Here is a 25,049-nt window from a genome sequence, read left to right on the forward strand (position 1 = left end):
CACTTATAGGGGAGATTCATTCTTCACATTTCATTGTGCACTGGCGTTTGCTGTGAGCTGGCCCGACGAAGGGAACACATGGCTACGTGCAGTTGTAGAGTAAAAAATCCATTAACAACCCCCAAATATGATTATACCCTTCGGGGGGTACTTGAACGTTAAACATGCTCTTCAAAACGTAAACAGTTTTTGGTCATTGCAGAAGGAAGAATTTAAAATTTAAATAAAGTCTAAATAAACTTCTATACCTTCCAAATAATCGGATGACCTATGAGACTGAGAGCTGCTACTTTATACGCATTCGGCGGTAGAGCCCTTTATTTGATCGTTCATCAACCTCAAAAGCAGATTGTACATGTCCAGCCTTCCCAGTCAGCCTGGTTTGTAGAGCCATATTTTGTACGAGAAGTGTACAGCAGTTGCAAACGAAAATCAATACATACCTTGAAGATTTTTCAGACTGCTTTCGCAAATGACGGTCCAGATTTGTTTGTTGGCCAAAGGCCCGACCACCAAAGGTCTGCCCACATATAGGTTTATGGGCGTTCCAAAAACAAACCAACTGAAGGTAAAATCCATTCTTTCTAAAGGTTAGAGAGAATAAATTTAAATGTAACATATCTTGTTGTGGATGTTTCTGACGTGTCTTTGCAGGTCGAAGGAAACAGAAAAGCTACGGTCGCAGTATTTGCGTCGGAATGGCTGTTCACCGGTGTGTGTGCGCACGTGACGAGTCAAGTTCGCACTGCGTGGAAAATTTTGCCCCAATATCGACACGTTAATGCTGGTAATGAATTGTACACATTGGTTGGCTTTTGTTTACTTTACAACGCAAGACTAGGGGCCCAGTTTCGTAGGACATGCCCCCCAAAAAGTATTAAAAACACACAAATACAAACAATGCTTTAAATCCGCTCTAAAGGTTTTTTGACTTGGTTGCTTGGTTGCATTTTGAACTCGTGTACTACCATATTTTCATCACAAAAAAACAAAAACAAACGAAAACACCATTGTAGGCTATTATTAATTATTATTATTTTCGGCTATTTTGTTACAAACGCTTTCGAGGTAATCAGTTTTTCCAGTTGTCCGGTTTTGATAATCTGCATAATTACAGTGAATAATTACATTTTAAGTCACATTCAACCTGTCTGTGGTGCAGTCTGTTTTGTTGAAAATGAGGTTCTCCAAAAGAAAAGGCTTACTTCACGGGCAACGTTCCTGTCGACATGGAGTAACCTGCGTGTTCTCTATTAACCTTGTAATGTGCCACTTTGCAGTTTCGCTTGTTTTCGATTGGATAAAAACACTCGGTCTCATTAAAAAGAAACATGGCTCTATGGCGCAACAGAGAAGGGCGAAGCAAATCCTCCGTTGAATCACAGAAGGGCAGGGTGCAAGCGTGTCGCTTAACTTGGCCATTTTAATCCGTTGACGATATTTAGGTAGTTGCAATATTTACGTGTTTTTGCATTCCTACAAAAATACTTCGAAATTATGGCACTGTTTTTCCAAAAGCGCAGAACTGTTATACTTTTGTTGGTTACACATTTAGTTACACTGTAATTGCATTAATTATCATTAAAAACTGGGTCGACGTAGGTTAAATTGATGCTAAAATATAATTAGTTAAGTGAAGTTTTGAACAAAAACGATCTGTGGATTTTATTACCTAAAGTGAGGCAATTTTTATTATTCGATGATCAATAAAAGGGAGAATACGAGAGTTAAAAAGGAAACAACAATAAGCGAAAGTGCTAAAGAGCTAAAGAGCTTCGTGCACTGCGACTCGCTACGCTCTGCTTCCCAACAGCCATATTTTTTTCGACTTCCTTTAAATAATCGCGCGCCCTGCCGCCCTGTGTACTTGGCAGTTTAAGGGGAGCGAACGAAGAGCTTTGTCGATCTGCTGTTTAGGCCAAGCTCGTCATCGGCAAGATAATTCAGTAAGTTGTTTGCAAATACGCAACCGTTAAAAGTGTTTTTTTTTAATTTAGTCTTGTACTGCAATGTTGCATGGCTTGTGTATTTGTAATGACAAAAATGTGTGATATTTACTAAAGCGAATTACCGATTATTAAAACATGAAAAGTAAATATAATTTACATGCATGTGTTCTTGGCTAAATTACGAACAGCTTCGTTTATTGTCTAAAATTTGTCCATTTTTAACTGGCAATTACAATAACTCACAACAGTGAATTAATGTTAGATAATTACTTGACGCAGCGACGGTAGACGTTGTATACAATGTGCAGTAAAACCTACAACATGCATTGTTTTCAGTTATGGAACAACATGTAATCAGCGTAGGCTACAAATCAGTCATAACTGAAAAAAATGTCTTCTCAACTCCCGAACCCTTGGATGGAGTTACCAACCACGTGGCAAATAGATTGTTTGTAACCAACTTCGACAAAAGAGTAAGAATGTTTGTGTAACAAGTAAAATTGCACGATGTCCAAAATGACACCATAGCTTCGGCGTTTAAACTGCGCGCACACGCTCCGCGCTTTCACAGTTGCTCAATGGTCGCCACTGCGTATAGTTGTTTAGGACATAAACAAATTTTAGGTGGTTATGTTGATGGCTACGCAACGCCTTTTATACAGTTTACAAAAAAATCATTGCGAACCTCTTTAAACTTGAATAATAAATAAAAGCATTATCATCGTTCGTGATTTCGATAAAATATACAAGAGGTGTTAAAGGTAAACACCGACATAATTTCTGACGTCATTTAGACAACAGAGGAGGAATTACGCAAAGCATTTCAGTTGGCTGGTGAGATTTTGGACGTGAACATTATTCGGGGAATAAACGGACAGAGGTGAGTTTCAGTTTGACAGACAATCAGTAATGGCCGGGGTATACAATGTTACAACTATACTGCCCGAACCCGAGCTATCAGTTTATCTTAGTCCACAATAGGGCTGGCAATAGCTTTACAAGCCCGATCGCGACACAAAAATTCCGGCCGCACTTACTAATCAATATACCAAAGTTGTAAGTCGGGCCGGGCTATTCGGGTTCGGGATTTGGTTTCTTAAAAAACGGGCCTGATTAGAGCCCGACAACACTCTGTGTCGGTATTTTTTTGAATTAATTTCGGGCTTGTACGTTCGGGTTCGGGCTTCAATTTCAGGCCCGTTTACAACTCTGCAATATAGCCTACGACAAATTTGCAGTATACATCACGACCATGGTTAGTTATCATTTTTGAGCTTTTAGCCGTTGTTGACCGATATTTTTTAGGGCCGACCCATTTTTAAACAAAAATTAACGGAACACGCGAATTCGTTTTATGCTACAATTTTAGCAGTGTTACAAATTCAAACACGAACTTTCTGCTATACGCAAGGAATCGCGGAAGCAAATTTCTCACGGTGGTGCAACTGACACTACAAATATATCGGTGGCTCAATTACTTAATGAAAAGAATGGAATTCACGCTTTATATTTGCGATTTAACGTTTTCAGCCCTCCTCCGTTCAATCTGTGCCCCGTTCAAAAAGTACATTTGTCCCGTGATATACGAAATGTAAACGGCACATTAGCCGATGCCGTTAATGAACGTGCAATAGTGAGTTGGTATTGTTTCTTGGCTGTCTTCGTGGTTGACAAGAAACCAACCATGCTCACAATTGTGGGTTTGCTTTCGTGCGACGACATTAAACGCAGTTACTCCTATCTTTTCCTTGGTCAGTTGTAAATCATAGTCAGCCGTTTGTAATGTATACCTGGAGACGAAGGCTGGAGCACAACCGGTTGTGAGTTGGTAAATTATGCAGGTGATTCTCTGACACCCGCAAACTTTACCAATCAAAACCCGATGTGTACAAACAAGAGTTAAGAAGTGGTCCAATGAGAGTGTATCAGCGAACAGAAACTATTAAGGAGATATAGTGGATTTTCAAATGAAATATTAACGGCACACCAAACCTCTTTCGCCTAACGACAAATCGACGGGAAAAAATTATCTATTTTATTTTAAAAAATCAACAGGAAAAATTATATCATCAGTTTTATTAGAAAATGCAGCTGGTTTTGAGTTGGTCAAGTTCAAGGGTTGTTTGCCGAACTTATGAATTTTACCAACCAAAACCCGTTGTGTAAAAACCTATATGCGTAAACAATTGCTTCAACGTGCATTTTGTTCATTAAAATAAACGGACATTAAATCTTCAGCAGTGAGTTGGTTTGTTTCACGCCGGATTTCAATGGCGGGAAATAAAACACACTCACCGCTGTCGGTTGACTGTCTTCCAACTGATTGATTGAGTGACAGCAATAATTGTGTGTTTATTCACTGAAGTGCAACTTGTAAATTGATTAATCGTGAAGGCGATTTTTGATACCTTCGCGATTTTTCTCTTATATCCCGCTGTGTACGATCGACTGTTGTTAACAATTGCAAATAAATTGTTGGGTTTTGGATTAGCTTTATACTGTTAACCGAACCAATGTTTTCAAATCAAATAAAACAAATTATTTTTAAAGCGGTATTTTGCCCAGTTAACTGCACACCGAAGTTGCCTCGTCACAGTAAAAGAACAGTTGCTGTCATGGAACTTTGAGGTTCACAATGAATAAATTGACAGATTGTCACTGCGAGTCCGATCAAGTGATTTACGACGTAAGCTAATTTTTATCTCTTCGGGGAGGCCGGTAGTCGAGGCGCGAGGTGCAGATATTCGCACCAATCTCCCGCTGTGACCGCAAGTTTAGGAAAGCTCGCCTAGAGGTCACGATGACTCATCAACGATCGTTTACACTTGTTATTGCGGATTTGTTATGCCTGTAGTTGTAATTCGCCTTAATAACTAGGTCAACGACGTATCTGATGTTTTTGTTCCGAGTGTCCCTGATAAATAATGATTATTAGAAGTGAAAGCATGTAACATGAAATGAATGTAATTAACACTGATACAAGGGTGTATTTGCTTTGGTTTCTCAATGTCACATCGAACACCTAAAATGTAAGATTACTAACGAACCGCGGATTTGAAATACAATTACCCTGTTTGAAACACCACTTGGTCTGGATGATGTCGGCTCACTAATTCATGGGGAGTCGATACCCGGTTTTTGAGCCGGCAATCGCGCTTGGCCGTAGGTCAGATGAAATACCACTCGGTAGTTTAATTCGCCGCAAAGCTTATCGCTTGGAAATTGGCTGCAGGAGGTCCTTCGCGGTAAAGAACGCCCACATTTTAGCTAACCCGTAAACAATTTGAACTAAAGTTGATCGCGTTTTCAAACCTAGCGCATTTCTAAACGAGTGGCCTTTCGGGAATAGAACTCGTCAGAATTTGGTATTGGTTATTTCGTTCAATTGGTCCATGGGTTAAAACTATTTACGATAAAGCACATTTATTTCCAAGCGTTTAATATCCACAACAAACCATTTAACGCGGCACGGTTCGCACTCAAGGCAAATTGACAAACAACTATTAAACAAATAAGCAAAACCCGTTGTTCTGCATCTTGTCGTAACGAGGCAGACTTGAATTTGCTTGCTGCTGTATGTTGATATTTACTATGTATAGAAGTGTGGGGTGGATATTGCTAGACAGCCGAACTTGAGTTGGTTAAATATGAGATTGGCATGTTAACAAATCTTATGTTTAACCTCTCAAATTTCGCTTGTCTTCTTTCACGTTTGTTTCGCCAACCAACGAACTACTGGTCTGAATTATCAAGCGCAAGTTTTTTGCACAATCGCAGCCATAAGTTGGTTGGTGCGCTCAAAGTTGGATTTAAACCGAGCATACAACTCTATTCTAAAAAGTATTTGTGTCCGTAAATAACATTTTCCTTGCGCGTGTTCGTCTATTCGTGGTCGCATGTACTACACAAGTAGAAGCACGCTTAAAGTAAGGTTGGTTAACCCGACGGTCGCCATTTTGTTTTCGGATGCGGCGCGTTGCCATCGTGTCTGCCAGCGTCCACACTTGCATTGTTTACGTCACAAAGGCTTGCAAAGCTTATGAAACGAGTCGGTGTTAGCAAGAAAGAAATACACAGTCTGATTTCCTTGAGGTGTTTTGTCACATGGTGATAAAGTGTTTATGCCAGAACCTATGCAAATTTAAGATTTACTTTTGAGATGATCCAAAAAAATTGATGTGATTTAACTTAATCAATCTTTTGGGTCATGTCTGAGGTCAATTTTTACCTGTCAACCGCTGAACAACATACGTTTTACAGTTTGTTTGCATATTTTTTGTCAGTTTTTCAAAGCAGGCGCCAGTGTTCGATGTGCACATCTTCAATATTCGTCGGGACTTGGTACTTGGTGCGTAATATATAAAATAGTAGACAATAGCATAACTTTTAAATTGTGTCGCAGAATCGGTTTATGGCGATGATATAAGAATCCAAATTTCAAAATGCAAAAATTGCTGCAGTTGAGCCAGTACGCGTGTGTCATGCGCATTTAAAATCCGCAGTCAAAGAAGAAGCTTAAATTTGACCTGTCGGGAAGAGGCACCGGAAACAACTGAACGTTAACGAGGAAATAATACTTTGTAAAGGTGTAGGGAGATGTTAGCAACATACACGTTGCAGTATGCTTACAGCATTTACCCTATTACTTTTTGTAGGCTGAATAAAACAAATGTTTGCAATCAATTTGGTTTGTAGTTGTTTGGCTATAACGGTCCAGAAAATTGGCTAACTGGTGTTTGTGTGGGAAAATACGCTGGCCATCAAATGTAACCAGCAACGCGAGCCTTTTCTCAAAATATTTATTAGAAAGACTGAACTCACAGGCCTTAAGGGACCAAGTCATTAATCAACTTTAAATGGGAGCAAAAACTTTAGTTTGCCGGTAAAATGCTATCATCGGGATAGAGTCAGCGGGGAGTCTTTGTGCGTGTAGAAACGCCCACATTTTTTCGATGGCCACCGAACATTTCTGTCAATAGCGGTGATTGATCGTCCCTCCCACACTTCAATGGGTTTATCATCCAAAACTGCAACGCTGGCAGTTGAATAAAAAAAAACACTGAGCGACCGCACTTAGCCGGCCCTTGTAAACAGCATCTTACTCCCGTTTGACTGACATTTACGTTGCATGTTGGGGTGTTTTTTCTCTCCGTTGACCAATTACTGAAACAAATCCGACAGGCATCGCTGTAGTGCGTGGTTATGGAAAAACAGGCTCAAACCTGTTGTAACTTAATTACGACTCAATCCTTTATTGGAAGGTGATTACTTAACTTGCTAACTCATGTAAAATTATCGTATAGCTAAGTTAATGTTACTAGTTTATTGGACATATCTTTTGCAGTAGGACAATTTCCAAACCACTTATTTCTAGAATTTAACATTACAAAACTGTAACTTTTAAACACGGGCAGTTTTAAAACAGTGCTGTGCCATACTGTAATGCCTGTTGCGTTTTAGATCCTATGGATTCGTTTCCTTGAAAAGAATTTGCGACTGCGAACACTTGCTCAGAATGAGGGTAAGCTCTTTTTTTGCCACAAAACAACAGCGTCAATTTTTTTTTAGATTTTTAGTCTATGTCAGTGGTTCTCAAACTTGTTCATATTTTTTTCAAAACGGTAACAGTCCCTTTGTCATTATTTCGGGGGCTCGCGGTCCTTAAGCCTGAATGCGTATTTCAGAAAAATGAAAGTTGATTGCTGGATTTTAGCTAGTTGTGAAAAATTGCGCATAACAATGATCCAAAGACGGCTTGTGACATCACAGACAAGACAAAAAACATTACAATTGTGCGCGAACAACTACATTTTTCTTAGTTGTCTTAGTTGCAATAAAGGCTATTGTTTGGCAATGGGGAACAGTCGATTCTCAATTCTACTTTGATTTAAACCAGGGGCGTGCAACTGTTTATCGCAGTGGGCCACAACTTACAGATAAAATAATGCTGCGGGCCAGACAATTAAGCAACATACACATTTTTAAACAGGTTAAAGCGCACACAATTAAGTTACTCTTTGAGTACTCTTTGATCAATGGGATATATGCTAACCTTTTCGTAGAATAAATCTCAATATATTTGCTGCACCTATAAATCATGTTATTGAATCTTTGCTAGGAAGGCAGTTCTTTCATAATGCACACTATGATGCAATAACGGGATTATGTCGTCACAATGGATAAAACCTTACCACCGTGTGACGCTGTACAGAGTCAAAAATACCAGTGATTCCGTACAAATAGCAACAACCATGCTTCAACAGTGAAAAATATTCATAATTAATAGAGTACTTTTAAGTCTGCTCGGGCCACAAAAATAGGTGTCGCGGGCCGGACACTGGCCCGCGGGCCGTATGTTGCACGCCTCTGATTTAAACTGATTCAGTGGCACAAACTGACGCCAAATAAGGTTATAGAAGTACTTAAACCTTTTCGCCGTCCCCCAGAATTGCCTCACGGGCCTCTAAACAGTCTAAAGGACCGCGGACCCCAGTTTGAGAACCGCTGGTCTATGCGCTACTTTAGGATGTTGAAACAATTGTGTCGCAACTTATATTGTTTTGTTTGATGCTTAATACCAATTGTTCTCATTGCAATCCCGAAATCGGACTGTGTACTTCGCAGGACAGAATAACCATTCGAGTTCGCGGAAGAGAAATTACTTACAGCGCAGCTCGATTTAAACCACGACGAAGTAAACCTCCACCAGAGAGAAGTGTAGCCTTCCCTGACCATGGTAAGCTGTGCTGAAAAAGACGTTATACCTATTTGATGGGGCCTTGAGAATGTGACTTTGTACAACCATTATTAACACGCGAAAACATAAAGCTTAGACAACGCACAAGCAGATATAAAGGGAACTTTGTTGCTCCGAAACAACTTTGCGGTAAAATTTCACTTTACCCCCTTATATACCGTATCTATGCTAGCTTTGCTACCACCAAATTTGTAGCAAATTACAATACAAGGCTTACCAAAAATTTATCTTCGGAAAAGTGAGCAGTAATTGTCGCACACATAAACAAACAAGCATTCTGAAGAAGTAATCTTTGGTTGTTAGTAATACAGTAAAGTTTAACAAAAAAAAACACGTTACCTATGTTCTTCGAATTTTCGTCCGACCATCACTGCATTCAACAGTTACGCAAACATTGAGCTACGGCTCCGCTGCGCCACTGAGCGTCAATCCTCGTATGGCTGCACATTTATAAAAGTAGCATATCAACCAGAGAGTCCTACCCAGGTTTTTTTTTAAGGTTTGGTTTGGGTGACCGCTAAGTAGTTTTAAGAGACCGCAAGTGTTTCATTTAAATACCAAAAACTGTAGTTGTAGTTGCAAGTCCAAATTTTGGGAAACCGCTGAAGAGAGAAAAACACCTTAAAAAAACACTGGTCCTACCCATAGGCGCCGAGTTTTACATAAATGCAAGGTGGCGGACGTAAATTGTAACGTCACTGATGCGTACGGTAGAGCTACTAACACTGAGCTTGGGCTGGCCCCCGGCCTAAGAACCTCTGGTAGGTGGCGCAAAAGAGCATAGGCATTATGGTGCTGTTACAGCAATTTGGGTTTATGGTAAGAATAATTGCTGAGTCAGCACCATAACCACCTATGCTCTTTTGCGCCACCTACCAGAAGTTCTTAGGCCGGGGGCCAGCCCAAGCTCAGTAAGCCTCTTTACATGGAGCGTTTAAGCGTATTCGATACCGTTATTATGGGTCCCCTTCCCTGAAGGGGACACATATTGTTTTTGTCCGTATTTTTTTTTTCTTTTTTCTTTTTTCTGTCTAACGCTGGCTTGTTAGACGCGTTTGGTTAAGAAAGAGTGCTTCAAATTTATTCAAATTTGCACAGATGTTAGTTATTAATCTAAATTTGATCCTCCTGAAGTTTGACGCCGATTGACCCAGCGGTTCACCCACAGGCCCCCAAAATGCAAAATTTTTAAAACATGGTTTGTTATATGCGTTTGGTCAAGAAAGAGTGCTTCAAATTTGTTTAAATTTTGTCAGATGTTAGTTATTAACCAAAATTTGATCCTCCTGAAGTTTGACCCTGAATGACCCAAGGGTTCACCCACAGGCCCCCGAAACGTAACATTTTTAACGCTGGTTTGTAACGCTCGTTTGGTAAAGAAAGAGTGCTTCAGATTTATTCAAATTTGGACATATGTTAGTTATTAATCCAAACTTGATCCTCCAGAAGTTTGACCCCAAATTACCCAGCGGTTCACCCACAGGCCCCCGAAACGTAAATGTGTCTAACGCTCGTTTGGTCAAGAAAGACACTGTAGGCAAGTCCCAAGAGAGTAACTCACTGGTTTACGATAGCAGGAGGGCTCAGCTTGACGTCGGACGAGACGTCGTTTTGGTGATTAGAAATCAGCTGTTTTGCACAGCAATGCTATGTCGTTTTATTAAGTTATCACTCACATTTTCAGTTTTGGCAAAGGTTTCACACATATGACGCGATTTAAACCTAATAAGCGTGCTTCGGTTTCGTATAATGTCAAGCAAAACTTTGTTAAACAAACTAAATATGAAAAAATAAACTTGACTTTTTTGCAAGATAAAAGTTTTTTAAATGCTCGTTGTCAGGTTGGCCGCGGGTTACTTAAGGTCAATTAGTAGGTATTACTAACACAGTTCAGAACTTTCTTTCGCCATAACGTAGCGTTTTTTTTTTTGTTTTTTTTTAATCAAATACTCAAGGCATGTATAAATTAGGTCAAACGGTGTTGTTGAACACCAAGGACGGCGTGCTATTGAAAACGGTGTCAAAAGGTCAAACAGTTGTTTGGTGTGTGCACCCTAAAGGTTCCTACAGGTCAATGGTACTCATTTTGCGAAACAAAGTTAAATGAAAAACTCGTTTTGCGAAACAAAGTTAAATGATGTATACACTTGCGGCAAATCGCTTTTTAATTGTCTGTAACACAACTGTTACAGCTTTCTAGAAAAAAATGTGTTTAAAACCCGACCTTGGACGACAATATCTGGGTCAAAGCAAGAGATTAAATTGAAAGTATTTGTTTCGTTCTTTTTTAATGTTTTTGTAATTATACGACAATAATAGTGCCAAAAAATACAACCAAATTTTTCATTGTTGGGTTAACGCTTTCTAAAAATTTGTTCTTAAGAATTTAAAATTCACCGCAACATTTGTTTACCGTAACTCCGCACAAACACGCATGTGGGGACCCATTAGTTTTTGTTTACAAAAACAATCATATGTGTAGATCAAATGATGTGTATAGTAAATTGGTAAATATCGTATAAAATATATAAAATGGAAGTTATCAGAAAGCCACCATTCTAGTTTTTAAATGCTCGTTGTCAGGTCGGCCGCCGCATGACCACGGGTTACTTAAGGTCAACTAGTAGGTATTACTAACACAGTTCAGAACTTTCTTTCGTCATAACGTAGCGTTTTTTTGGCAATAAATTTAGGAATCAACACTCAAGGCATGTATAAATTAGGTTAAACGGTGTTGTTGAACAGCAAGGACGGCGTGCTATTGAAAACGGTGTCAATAGGTCAAACAGTCGTTGCACCCTGAGAGGTTACTACAGGTCAATGGTTTTGCGAAACAAAGTTAAATGAAAAACGAATTATTATGTGTACACTTGTAGCAAATTGCTTTTTAATTTAAAGTGTCTGTAACACAACTGTTACAGCTTTCTAGAAAAAAAATGTGTTTAAAACCCGACCTTGGACGACAATATCAAAGCAAGAGATTAAATTAAAGTATTTGTTTCGTTCTTTTTTAATGTTTTTGTAATTAAATGACAATAATAGTGCAAAAAGAATACGAACAAAAAATGTTTATTGTTGGGTTAATGCTTTCTAAAAATTTGTCCTTAAAAATCTAAAAATCACCGCAACATTTGTTTACCGTAAATCCGCACAAACACGCGTGTGGGGACCCATTAGTTTTTGTTTACAAAAACAATCATATGTGTAGATCAAATGATGTGTATAGTAAATTGGTAAATATCGAACAGGGCTTCCCAAACTGGGGGTCGCGACCCCTGAAGGGGTCGCCTAATAAACTTGAGGGGTCGCAGAGAGCTGTACCAATTTTGCAGAAAGTACTCCATACACTGGTGTAGAGTACGGGGGTGCAGAACAGCCCCGGCCTTGACCTTTGTATGACGTCACAATATCATTATTGTTCAAGTTACTTCGGTTTCAAAATGTTTTCAGCTAAGCGCAAAACGTGCTTGTAGTGACGCGTGACGCCATTCATCGAACAAACGTCGGTTGAAACGCAACAATTGCAATTGTTTTGAAATACACAGGCATTTTAATGCAACGTAAAGATGACATATATAGAGTTATAGACTAACGTTTAAGTATTGTCTGGCGCAATAACTTTCTCTAATATAACTAGGTAATAAATTTACGATTTCTAAGCAGTGTTTAATAATATCCGTCTGCAAAGCACTGCAACGGCCTAAACTTGGAGTGCCTATTTGCAAAACAATGTGACAGAAACAAAAGGCTAAAACACGTGAAAGGCACAGGTGTTTGGACATGTCAAGTGGTAGACTCCGAGTACCGGTAGGTTGTTTTTAGTTTTCGCTCGAATTAGTCGTTTCAAAAATACAACAAACTAATCGTTTGCACTGTTTACAACAAACAAACGTTTTTTTCGCACTGTTTATCACATTATTCGCGAAGGGTCGCGGAAATTTTAAAGAGATTAAGAGGGGTCGCGATCAAAAAAGTTTGGGAAGCCCTGGTATAGAATATATAAAATGGAAGTATATCAGAAAGCCACCCTTCTAGTTCGATACGCATTTCTCTCGTTTTCGAAAAAGAAAAAAGGCAAAGCGTATTCGACTTCTCCGATTCTCGATGCGCTCGGGACAGGTGGTTTGAATACGCTTAGGCGCCAATACGCTTAGGAGAACTCTTTTGTGAATAATTACGTCAACTTAAAACCATATGTAGTTTGTTTAATTTGGTGCCGAATATAACGGGGAAATTGTTAGTTAATGCTGAGCGTACGTTCCAAACACCAAGTTATATATTTCATTAATTTTTTCGTCCAACTGGTGGAAAGTTGTACAAATTAGTCGTTTTTTGTACATATAATGCACAAGAGACTCTAATGCAGGGGCGGGCAACTTCTCCTGTCGGCGGGCCTGATATGGGAAAATGAAGTACTTGGCGGGCCGGATTCCTGAATCAATGCATTAATCGCGTATTTATCCAGTGATTTAAAACGGAATTTTGACCACCTAAACCGGTGGTTCTCAAACTTTTTTGACCGCGACCCAAATCTGAGTTTTAGGAATATCTCACGACCCAAGGCTCAAACATAAAAAATGTTATTTTTTCTGATATGCATAAAAAAAGACCCAGACAGCCAGTTGTAGTACACAGTACTATGAAACAATGATTAATTACAAACAAATGATTGATTTATTGTAGCGTGTTTGATGAAATTGAAATTTTTCCTTCATAAATCTTCAATGCAAGGCTCTATTTTTTATTCAAGAGGCCATTTGATATTTTATATTCAGTAAAAGGTCTGTGATTCGACTTTTAACTGTGCTGTTCGATAACGAGACGGACTGCAATTTTGAGGCCACGTCGTCGCCGCATGGGAGTCTGTCCATGTCAAAATGGCTGCAGGCTTAACGAGGTCGATTGATTCGACAACACTGCATAACACAACACACATCGTGGCTTTGCAGCACCATGCTCGTTGATAAAAGTGAATCACAAATCTAAAAATGTTTCCTTGTACGAATGCTTACTCATTACATCTCCAAGTTGTAGTTTCGCATGATTAACTTGTCCTATTATTTCCCGTGCTACGACGTTATCAATCGCCATTTGCGTAACAATAAAGTTGGAAGCCTATTGTCGTCTGTATGTGGTAATGATTGGTTCATTTTACTGTACAACGTGGCCGAGTGGGGTGACTTTACTTCCACATTAGGTAAATTCGTTTGTGTTTACTTAATACAGTAATAGTTCGTTCAGAATTGAATCACTATAGCGCGACCTATTCTTTGACCCTGCGCGACCCATGTTTGGGTCACGACCCATACTTTGAGAACCACTGACCTAAACCAAATACAATTAAGAACGTCACAATTACAATACAGTCCAAACAATCTAACTGATATAACATAAAATTATTCACCACAGCAAATTTAATGCGTACACAACAGACTTAGATACTGCTGAAACACTAACTAGGCTACACGTGTGGAAACAAAGGAAACCGTGAAAGCAGGCCACACACAAGGTTGGCAGTTATGTCGTAACAATGGACGCATGGTGCAATGCTAACAACGGCGGGAAAGTTTTTTGCTATTGGGGAGCGTTACTGTCCGTTACAACTATAATTTGACGTAGTAAGCAAGTAGCGGGGGATTGCGGCAGAATGTGGACGCGGGCCACATTATTATGTATGACCGGAAACTATCTGCGGGCCGCTCAAAATCCCGTCGCGGGCCGGATCCGGCCCGCGGGCCGTATGTTGCCCGCCCCTGCTCTAATGAAACAGATTTAATATATTTGTACAGTCATATAAAGGATTTTTTTAATGTGCTACATGGCCTGGAAATGTAATACAGTTTTAGTATGTAAACTTAGAAATCGGCACGTATTACTATTGGACAATAAAGTCAGAGTAATCTATACACTTTGAATGTTTCTTCCAACTACTCCTGATAGTTTAACTGTTCACAATATAGAAATTCATACATTTGGTATGTCTAAACTCGACGCAAACAACTGCTGCACACAAATTAATTCAGATTTTTTTTGGAAGAATAGACTAAAAGTCTAAAAATACTTTAAAATTAACAATTAAGCGACCTTATATATCACTTTACAATAACCATCATATCGTTTTTGCGCAAAGTTGAAAACCTTGAATGCGATTCGGTTCGGCAACATGTAATTTTACGCTTTAGCGAATCGAAATCGTGACGTCACACAATGCGCATCAACAATACGATTCGATTCGCTCAGTAGCTCTACCGATGCGTACAACCGCGCGAGCTCCAACTAGAAAATACAACGCAACGTTCGTCAAATTCTGAAAAAAAAATTAAATAATATTCATTTGAAACACTTTGCTTTAACGTTATACACTTTGCTTTAACGTTATATATATATTGATTTTACTCGAACTGTTTTTTGGTTGTTTTCTTCTTTTTTTTTTTGTTTTTTTTTTCTTCCCAAAGTTTGTCCGACTCGTTTTTCTATCAAATGTTTGATGGATTTGGCTGAAATTTACACAGATGGTAGATATAGTTATGTAGATGTGCATCCCACTTTGTTTTTGTTGATAACCCCAGTATTTACCCCGCTAGCCCCCTAAAATGGGTCTTTTTACCCAAAGTTTGTCCGACTCGTTTTTCCATCAAATGTTTGATGGATTTGGCTAAAATTTACACAGATGGTAGATATATTCATGTAGATGTGCATCCCACTTTGATTTTGTTGATAACCCCAGTATTTATCCCACTAGCCCCCTAAAATGGGTGAGTTTTTAAACAGTGTCAGAATTGGCTGAAATTTTGATTTCTTGTATAGTATGCCATTTATAGGTGTCGATTGTTGTGTTCAACCCTGTAGTCCTAACATTTACCCCACAAGCCCCTAAAGCAGGGGTTCCCAACCGGTGGTACGCGTACCACTAGTGGTACGCGAAGGGTTTTCAGGTGGTACGCGAGTAGCTTCTGTTTTCTTCACAAAAACCTCAATTTGCAACTTTATATTTTGTTTGTCTGGTTTTGTTTACAAAAAAACAGGCTCCAGGCCTATTGTCATTGTTACGTAACTATTCCTGTTGTTTCGTATCATTACGATCTTCAAAATACAGGTCATGTCAATTCTCAACAAAAAGCATAGTTGCTACTTGCTATTAAAAGTCGAACAACGCTGCGGCACAGTGGGCGTTAATTATGTCAAATGATTGCTCTTGATAGATATATCTACTGTTTTGGTGCTTACGATAGCTTTGAATGAAATATGATTCAAACAAATTAGTTGTTCTGCAAGAAGTGGTACCATAGAGCACTGTAGAGCAGTGCTTCCCAACCTTTTTCAGCTCGCGGCCCACTTAAAAATTTTGTTTTTTGGGCGGACCACCGTATAATATTGCGAGAAAACCACAATGAAAAAAACTATCCATTTTGTAGCTACGCGAAGACCAAATAAAGCTAACAAAGAGAGTTCCAGCATCAAGATTTTACAACTAGTACAAATACTGTTGTGACGTAACAATCGCAGTTTGTATGTGTAATAAAGCTTTGTTTAACGTGAAATCTTATGCGCCATGGGGCTTTCATAGTGAGTATACTATAGTATCATATTTTTGAGAAAAATGGTTAAATTTGAAAGTGTGTTCACACAAACTGTGTAACTTTTTTTAACCTCCATATTGGTAATGGTATGTTAGTAGTTTAAAAAACTTCGCGGCCCACCGGTTGGGAAGCGCTGCAGTAGAGCACATTAGTGCTCTATGGTGGTACGCGTGGCAGTGCAGAGCGTCCAGGTGGTACGGGATCGTAAAAAGGTTGGGAACCCCTGCCCTAAAGTGTAAAACGTATTTGTATGTTACTGGGCACCACAAACGAAAGATTTCTTAGGAGCAATAGTGTTACAAGGGCAACCAGTTGTATGTTGCTCGTTGGTGGGTTGCTTGGTGGTCGTTTTTGCGCCATGGCAGTTAGGGGCTTGTTAACAGCCCTATGACGTCAGAAACATTAACGGTTGTTGCTCAAAATACCTCTAGTGGTTGAAATTTTAAACATTGGCGGATTGGGCTGAAATTTTGCAGTACTATTGACTGAGTCATTGTGGTTTTTATATATTTTTTAGTTTGTGTGTCGAACCCAATTAGTTGCCCTACTAGCCCCCTAAAATGGGTCAGTTTTTTAAAGCGTTAAATAGGACATACTTCAAACAATACTTGGGGTGAATCTAATTTTATAGTTTGTATTCTACATAGTATTATTATTTAAGCCCAGTGCCGATCACTGTGTTTTACCTTACAACACCCGACTTTCTCATGGTTATCTCTTGAATTGCATTATTTTCAACTTTACGTGTGTGGGGACCCATGAATTTTTGCCTGCAGAAACGACTAAAGTTATAAAAGACGATGGCTAATATGGGACCCAATACAAAATAAGCATAGGAAATATATTTATGTTTTAAAATAGGTTATAGTGTATATGCAAGAGCAATATGTGCTAAGCCACCCTTCTAGTTGGTTTAGCAACGTTTAGGAAATGTTTCGTCAAGTTGTTGCTCTCGTATTACCTAAAATAACCATTTATTACAGTACAACCGCATTGTCACAATAATGGTCACACATTTAATGCCAACCATTGTGTGTATGATGTCATAAACAAAACACTAACCAAAACAGGTTGCAGATTCGGCACGTTTTGTTGCTTTTTTGCCAGTACGCTTGTTTAAATCAAAATATCCACGGTGGCCGCCAACGTGCTTTACAAACCCTAGGTGGCGGCGCCACCCCGCCACCGCTCACTTGGCGCAGATCGTCCTACCGCTTATCTCATCGAGTTACCAGTTCAAGTCCATTTGAGGCTCCCTTTTGTTTGATTTTGATTCTACCCTCTTGTTTACACCGCTGTACCGAAATCTGTTTTGTACCATATGTTATGCAACACCTCATAATTCGTAATGTTTGTCTTTCCAGTATAGCTGTAATTCCAGTACATTGTTCTGAAATCAATAAATTTTATGGTGATGAATAAATTAAATAGTACAGGCTGTTTCTTCACTAGTCTAGTTTACTGTCAAGGCATGGTCTAGTTAGATTTTTTAAGAAAACATAATGTGCAGTTTGGGGAAGAAATAAGTAAGCTCCTCAAACACTTTGTCGGTTGGGATTCAATTCCCACAACACCTTTGTGTTGACAGGTAACGTTGGCAGTAGCCTCCCCCAACCTGTGGTGGTTGATGGAACGACTTATTACCGCCGACCTTGGCATATTGATCAATTAATTCCACAACGCTTGCCCACTGCTCTCGCTGTTATGCCTGGACCTGTAAGCATTTCTTACTTGTTTTTGTTATAACCCATTTTTAGTCTGGTAAACCTTGCTCCTATGTCGAAACATTTCTATGTTGTAATAACATCCATTTTTAGCATATCAGGCAAGGTAATAGTATTCAACATACAGCTAATCCCGACACAGACACTTTCAGGTTCTAGAATGTTAGTACTTAGTCAGCTTTGATTGACATAAACCAAACATGTCTTTTTTAGGTTCCCACATATGATATGACACCAATTTTTTATCCAAAACCGACACCGATGATGATTATGAACTATACTGGCCCACCTGCTGCACCAAATAGGATGATTATGCAGTAATGTGTGGTGTAAACACAAATCATGGAACTCCCTACATTGCCCTGGACCTCAATTGTGTACATATCTATCTTTACGATGAAAACATGTTAAATCTATGAATTTAAAAACTGCATGAATTTTTAAAAAAAATACACATGTTTAAATATTGTTTTTATGTTTGAGGGAAAATCCACGTTACACTGGCAAATTGATAAAGAACTGTATTTATTGTAAGTTGGATGTTTGTTAAAAGATTTCGCAGAAAGCGGTACCTATTAGTAGCGAGCTATAAACCACGGTATCTCAGAAACACAACATACGAAGTTTCACAAAAATGGTTTAGGTACAGTTTATGTTTTTGGAAACTGAGGTTCCATGAACAAAATGCACAACAGTGAAGAACTAATTTCCACCTCAACCAAACATGCAGATTATATAGTAAGATTTAAAAAAATATCAAACCTAAAACAAGATTGCACTTGTCTTAGTGGAAATGTATACAACAGTTTTTTATATACTACACTTAAACATCATAGTAATCAACATGATCTCCTGATTTAAACTCATTTCTTTGCAAAAGTGAAAACAGTTTTTCTGCTGAGTCACTACATTCTACGAAAGATTTTTTTGCTGCCATGTCCTGAAACATCCTTGCACTGTCTGGTTCACAACAGCGCTTTAATGATTCCATCATTTGTGTTGGCATTGGACCAGGAGCCCAGTTTAAAATTCTTACATCTTTTCTTTCTTCAGCAAGAACCTGCAAAAGAACATATTTATTTAGATGTTACCTAAACTAAGCCCAGTATTAGTCAAAAAAGTAATGAATAGGAAGAAAACAAATATAATTTAAACAAAGCATCCTAATCAGTACAATAAATAGCTGTATTTGCCAAACCTTAAACATCATATCTCTTGCTGCTTTTCCGGTGCAGTACAATGCACAAGATGCTAATGGTTGAATTGCCAACAGTGAAGAAATGTTGACAATGAAACATTGGTTTTGGTCTCTAGAAGTACAAGTAAAAAACATTTGATTGCAACAGACATGTTGCAGAATAAACAAAAATATCTTAAAAGTTTGAACAGTAGCCTACCTGGCATATTTATTTACAAATCTGGATGTCAAAAACATGGTTGCACATACATTTAAGTTCATATACTGAGTAATTGCATTTGCATTACTGTATTGGTCCATTCTCAAAGTGACATCACCCAATGTGCCTGCATTGTTTATTAACATGAACTTTGTATATTTAGAAACACATTTCTCATCCACTGCATTTTCCAAAAAGAGAGAGTAATCCTATGAAGCATGACAGAAATATTATTATGTATTTTGTACACCCTGTTCATGTACAAAGTTTGTCTAGCTTATGAAAGCCAGCAAAAAATTACAACAATAATATATTTTTTATTAAAAAACCTCCATGCCAGTTGGATATCCAAAGGCAAATAAAGTAATACCTTTTCAACACTAAGATCAGCTTGATATGTAGCAATCTCAATATTTTGGAATGATGTGTTTTTACAAAGGTTTACTTTTGCCTCTTCCAGTTCTTTGTTGTTTCTTCCCGAGATTAAAATTAAAGATCCTTCCTTAAGCCTTGGCATTGCACACTTGGCAAGTGCAAATCCATATCCTCGATTGGCACCAGTTATAAGGAGGAAAATTGGTTTAGAAAATGGATCATTACTAGTTTCCTCTCGACTATCCATAACGGTTGCGCGAAACGTGGTCCCATAAAAAATATAATGTTATTATAAGTCTACAAGAGATGCTCCATGTAGGGAATCCCCCTGACGTGTGCATTTTTTAAATGGTGCAGTGAAGCATTTCAAAACTGTTAAGTTTTTGTCAAAATTGTTGTTTGGCCAAACTTTTTGAGCAAGAAGTCAGACAGCTTTTGACGACAAGAAAAACAAGCTGATATATACTATCGCGCAACAGTCAACCTTAAAAAAGTACGAAGTAAATTAGATAACTTTCTTGCGAAAACAGGCGCCCTAAAATAGTTTTCTGACGATCCATACTTTCTCTGCTTAAAGGCATTGTTAATCCCGCAAACGAAGGTGGACAAGGTCGATAATCATGTTTTCCGCAATAAAGACCTATCGGATAAAATAAGTTATCCAACGGCACTAGTTGTGCGCTAAAAGGGGGGAAATAAAACATTTTTTCGTGTTAATTCGCGTGTCAAAGATCTTCAAGCAAAACACATCTATATTTTGCTGCTGTTTTTTCAAAACAAAAAAAGAACAACTTTCGTTGCTGTCACAAAGTTATCAATAGCCTACCATTTAGCACAGTGGTTCCCAACCTATGGGTCGCGACCCAAAGTTGGGTCGCCTGACCATTTTGTTGGGTCACTTGTTTTAGTGACAATTACAGCATCTACTTTTTGACGCCTCGTAGCGTTACTTTTATATTACCCAGGGCTTTAAATTGTTGCCCAATAACAACTTCATCACAACTTGTCGTGATAATGGTTAAAACTGTTTGTGACGTCATAAAGTGATGTGTTAGCTCACAGTAGAGCGTTGCTGGCTAATAATGCCTCGTTAGCTCCAAGTTCGGAATAAATGGAAATGTTTGGTCGTAAAAAACAACAGCATTTGTTCGTTATAAGGTTATTGATTTGCTAAACTGGCGTAGTAATTTTCAAAAAGCTTTCCCAACTCACAGACAAAAATACAATAAAATAGCATGTCCATGGGTCGCGAGAAACCACAAAACTAAATTTTGGTAAGTATTTGGGTCGCGATAAAAAAGGTTGGGAACCACTGATTTAGCAAACCTAAAAATGTGGTCGGATCCGGCCCGCGGGCCGTAGTTTGGTGAACTCTGGCCTTTGCGGTAAACAACGATAAACATGCGTACTTTTAGCGTTGTGTTTCACTTACTAGTTTTTTTTTAATCGTAAATATGTCGATAACTAGACATCTTTTAAAATCCAAATTTTAACACAGAAAACTAATCAACATTAGGTAGACATTCCACTGATAAAACGCAATTTAAAAAATATGTCGCTTACTAGGTTTTACCGAACGACGGCAGATGTGCGCAAAACATAGGGTTAAAAACGGACGAAAAAGGACAATTTACGCCAGTGCAAGTACAAAAATCACATTAACAAATGATACTGTGACCTTGTAAGTTCGTTTCGTGCGTCATACGGTCGTTAATGTAGCGGTTTCTTGTTTCCACAGAGCAATCATTTGAACTCAACAGCATGTGTTTGTGTGAATTTTGTTTGCTTAGAGCTGACGATGCCCTTTGAGTCATTTGGCAGCGAAACTTTAAGGCAAGGTTTGCCAGTTGCAAGAAGAGAGGTTTTTTTTATATACAGGCTAAGTTTAGCTTTCAACATGTCACCGGCACAGCTAGTTTCCAAGGCTGTTGAACCACCTGATGGCGGGTGGGGATGGGTCATAGTATGTGCTGTATTCGTATCGACAGCATTGACCTTCGGTTCTGTTATTACTTACCCGTTGTTTTTCTTTCCTTTGATGCAAGAGTTCAACGTTGGTCTCGGTGATGTCACGTGGTTGACTGGATTGTTTGAAATAGGCAAAGCAGCTGGATGTAAGTACTATGTACATAACTATTCGATTCTTACAGGTTTAAGCGTTTCAAGACGGTGGTACTAAATACCGCATGTGGCCGCATGTGACCGCATGTGGCCGCATGTGACCGCATGTGACCGCATGTGACCGCATGTGACCGCATGTGACCGCATGGTATACCGCATGCTACCACATGTTATCACACGGCAGGAATCTGTGAAGGACTTAAATATGCTTTTACCAAAAAATAATTTTGCGGACTTTTGAAAGCGCTGACGGTTAGAGCTATTAGGGTTGGGTGAAGGTTTGAAATTAAAATCAATCTAGAATCTGGTCTATTTTACCCCTAATGGGGCTGGAATTCTTACATTTCACATAACATGGTGTATTTTAAGAGGAATCACATGCGGTCACATGCGGTCACATGCGGCCACATGCGGTGACATGCGGTATTTAGTGCCACCCTTTCAAGACACTCTTTTTCAGTAATTGTATTTTTGTACTCTATTGATTGGACTTGATTCAAGTCTATAGATTTTGTACCTCTATACAAGTTTCTATGACACACAACCGACCAACCATAATGGTCCGTTTTACTAATATCACGCCAAGCAAATCCGTGTTTAACCTGTTTTTGCAGATATTGGTTTACCGATTTTAGTTGCGAAACTCGGATACCGCGTAACAGGGATCACCGTTTCCATAGCAAGTGGAGTTGCAATATCCGTAGCTGCCTTTGCACCGAACCCTTGGTTTGTGTGCATATTAGCAGGAATCATACCAGGTTTTTAGATTGTGTAGCCTATTGCTTAAAATACAAAGGGTGACAACCTTACCTCACAACTTTAGGTTTTACCATGGGTATATTCGTCCCTCTCTCTAGCGTGATGGTGGCAAGATACTTTGCCAAACGGCGCTTGTTTGCTCTGGGCTTGGCACATACCGGATCCCCAGTTGGAACACTTGTGTTAGCCCCTTCGCTTCAATATTTCATCGATTTGTATGGATGGCGGGGCGGAATGCTACTACTTGGAGGACTTACCCTTAACAGTGCAGTGGCGTGCTCCCTCTTTCGCCCAATTCGGCTAAAATCGGACGAAGATCAACAGCATAAAGCATTGCACAAAAGCAACAAAATGGTGCTTTTATCATTTTGGAAAGTAATGAAACTGCCAAAAATTTGGCTGGTTTGTGCCATATGGATAACTGGCTTTAGTGCGTTGAAAGTCTACGTAGGATTTTTGGTTCCCTTTTCGCTAAAAGATCTTGACATTGAACCGATGGCTTCGTCAGTCGTGCTGTCAATATACAGTGTTGTCAGCATGTTTTCACGAGTGGGTTTTGGCGTTTTTGCAGAGGGAAGAAACATAAATGTGATATGGCTATTAATTGCAAGCTTTCTTCTTACTTCCATTGTGTCGGGGACAATTTGGTTTGTCAACGGTTATGCTGGGCTTTTTGCCAGCAGTATGGTACATAGCTTTGCTGCTGCTCCTCAGCAAATAATGTACGTGTCTGTCGTTATTGGTGTTGTTAGCGAGAAAGACCTTGCTTTAGGATATTCGATTTGCGGTTTTATTTTCTCCACTGTGGGATCATCAACGCTTCCTCTAATGGGTACGAACTTTAAAAAACAATATTTTATTCTTCTAGGGTAAACGGACAACTATGTCTGATTAAAATTATTAAAGTGTTCCTTAAATGAAGCATTTTTTTGCTGATGCACTCAAACGTTCTCGCCGAATACCAGCATGATTTTACATGTTCGTTTCGTAGACGGAACCAAATTTTTGTGTAACATCTGTTTTGTTTTATGGATTTTTAGTATCCATTACAAACTCATTTATCCAAAAGACTTGCATCTTCGTGAAACCATTTTTGTTCTAGGCATGTTGGTTGATTCTACAGGAGAGATACGACTCGTTTACGTTGCGGCTTCTATTCTCACGTTTGTTGCAGCACTACTTCATATTCCACTACTCTACACCGATACCGAACGTAAAGACGTCCCATCAAAAAAGGACGAACCAGCAACTAGTGATCATATGACAGAAACCCTCTGATCAGAATGTTTTCTTTTTCGCAACCATTGACGGCAGTATAGCCATTAGTTTTTATTATTAGTTTGTTTACACATTTTTAATTGTTGTTCTAGAACCTTCATATACATGTACTGTTGTTGTTCGGAAGCATTAATTGCAATTGCTTTAATTTAGAGGGCAAACTTTGTTTTACTTTTTAAGATGTTACCTTTTTGGTAAAACTTTTTAGGCCCCTTCATTGCACAAGACAATTTTTCTTTTCTTCATTTTTTGTTTTCTTGTCATCCTTACGGCTTAATTGTCATCTTTTGACATTAAATATGTCATGAATTGGATCAAACTTTTAAAACGTTATACCGTAAAACGCATAATTATCAACTTTTGATATGTAGAGATCCGAACGTTTTGCCTACGGAATTACGCTTCGAAAACCTGTTGTAAACCCTGGACTCGAACTACAACAGTAAAGTAAACATATATCTTTTAGAAAACCCTCGTCGGCATGCAGTAAGATTTTGGTAAATTTCCAACTTGCGCAAAATTTGGGGCTTTGTTTGTCGAATTTGGCTATGAAACGTCCACGGTGGTCAAACTCCTCAAAAGAGGCCACACAACGAACAATCTTCTAACACCATATCTCACAGCAGTCCCACATTTAGCGAATGTTCGATGCATGTAGCGCAAAGCGCCGGGACACATATTTGAAACGGTATATCTAAAAAAATCCGACGATTAAGGCATTTTTAGGTTGGAATAGGGTATCTTTATTATAAATTCATTAAAACTAACTTTCAAACATACTTCCTAAGCAAAGTTTACCAAAAATCAATAATATCGTACTTTGCGCTACATATTAAAAGAAGCGAAAACTAAGCAGTTGTAATACACAACCACGTAACTGCAGCGTAGTTGGGTATACGAATTGCCTATTGTAGAGTAAAAACATCGCATTAGGTGATTTAAAAGAGCATTTCATGCGGGTTCGGCAAAGATACGGATTAACCTAGACGTTTGCTTAAAAAAAATTTGTTCGTTTCAGAAGTTTTACCCGTAGGGCCTATTTGATGAAGATCCCGTTTAGCTGAGATTTACTGCACTTATAGTTGGTAAGATGTCATCGTTGTCTTGAC

The 25,049-nt window shown here is 38.8% G+C and overlaps 3 protein-coding genes across 4 annotated transcripts; 2 read left to right on the top strand and 1 right to left on the bottom strand.

Moving 5' to 3' along the window:
* Window positions 1–1,860: 1,860 nt before the first annotated feature.
* On the top strand, window positions 1,861–18,481 carry LOC145223943 (uncharacterized). 2 transcript variants are annotated; one of them, XM_080090356.1, is made up of 7 exons: window positions 1,861–1,946; window positions 2,286–2,422; window positions 2,744–2,829; window positions 7,410–7,470; window positions 8,574–8,685; window positions 17,875–18,002; window positions 18,224–18,481. In XM_080090356.1, exons 2-7 carry the CDS (start codon window positions 2,288–2,290, stop codon window positions 18,329–18,331), a joined length of 630 nt encoding a protein of 209 aa, XP_079946482.1. In that variant the 5' UTR covers window positions 1,861–1,946; window positions 2,286–2,287; the 3' UTR covers window positions 18,332–18,481. The 2 variants fall into 2 exon arrangements, with proteins under 2 accessions (XP_079946482.1, XP_079946483.1); XM_080090357.1 differs by lacking the exon at window positions 17,875–18,002 and having other exon boundaries at window positions 18,224–18,298.
* Window positions 18,482–18,518: 37 nt separating this feature from the next.
* Window positions 18,519–20,180, bottom strand: LOC145223942 (sepiapterin reductase-like). Its single transcript, XM_080090355.1, has 4 exons — window positions 19,778–20,180; window positions 19,408–19,616; window positions 19,209–19,320; window positions 18,519–19,070 (listed from the first exon to the last, which is right to left on the bottom strand). The coding sequence occupies exons 1-4, from the start codon at window positions 20,027–20,029 to the stop codon at window positions 18,834–18,836; spliced, it is 810 nt and encodes a 269-aa protein (XP_079946481.1). The 5' UTR covers window positions 20,030–20,180; the 3' UTR covers window positions 18,519–18,833.
* A 1,499-nt stretch (window positions 20,181–21,679) lies between these two features.
* LOC145223526 (monocarboxylate transporter 13-like) lies at window positions 21,680–23,940 on the top strand. The gene is made up of 4 exons (XM_080089935.1): window positions 21,680–21,896; window positions 22,518–22,661; window positions 22,727–23,494; window positions 23,765–23,940. Exons 1-4 carry the CDS (start codon window positions 21,680–21,682, stop codon window positions 23,938–23,940), a joined length of 1,305 nt encoding a protein of 434 aa, XP_079946061.1.
* Window positions 23,941–25,049: the final 1,109 nt, after the last annotated feature.

The sequence above is a fragment of the Phallusia mammillata genome, chromosome 4 (assembly GCF_965637545.1).
Source record: "Phallusia mammillata chromosome 4, kaPhaMamm4.hap1.1, whole genome shotgun sequence".
Classification (NCBI taxonomy): domain Eukaryota; kingdom Metazoa; phylum Chordata; class Ascidiacea; order Phlebobranchia; family Ascidiidae; genus Phallusia; species Phallusia mammillata.

Bases quoted from the DNA above. Each gene is read 5' to 3' on its own strand.
- LOC145223943 (XM_080090356.1), top strand. From the start codon at position 2,288: ATGGAACAACATGTAATCAGCGTAGGCTACAAATCAGTCATAACTGAA. The intron at 2,423-2,743 runs GTAAGAATGTTT...GACGTCATTTAG, and splicing joins TAACCAACTTCGACAAAAGA to ACAACAGAGGAGGAATTACG. The intron at 18,003-18,223 runs GTAAGCATTTCT...TGTCTTTTTTAG, and splicing joins TCGCTGTTATGCCTGGACCT to GTTCCCACATATGATATGAC.
- LOC145223942 (XM_080090355.1), bottom strand. From the start codon at position 20,029: ATGGATAGTCGAGAGGAAACTAGTAATGATCCATTTTCTAAACCAATT. The intron at 19,617-19,777 runs GTATTACTTTAT...CATGCTTCATAG, and splicing joins CTGATCTTAGTGTTGAAAAG to GATTACTCTCTCTTTTTGGA. The intron at 19,321-19,407 runs GTAGGCTACTGT...TTGTACTTCTAG, and splicing joins TTTGTAAATAAATATGCCAG to AGACCAAAACCAATGTTTCA.
- LOC145223526 (XM_080089935.1), top strand. From the start codon at position 21,680: ATGTCACCGGCACAGCTAGTTTCCAAGGCTGTTGAACCACCTGATGGC. The intron at 21,897-22,517 runs GTAAGTACTATG...CTGTTTTTGCAG, and splicing joins AATAGGCAAAGCAGCTGGAT to ATATTGGTTTACCGATTTTA. The intron at 23,495-23,764 runs GTACGAACTTTA...TTTTTGTTCTAG, and splicing joins ATCAACGCTTCCTCTAATGG to GCATGTTGGTTGATTCTACA.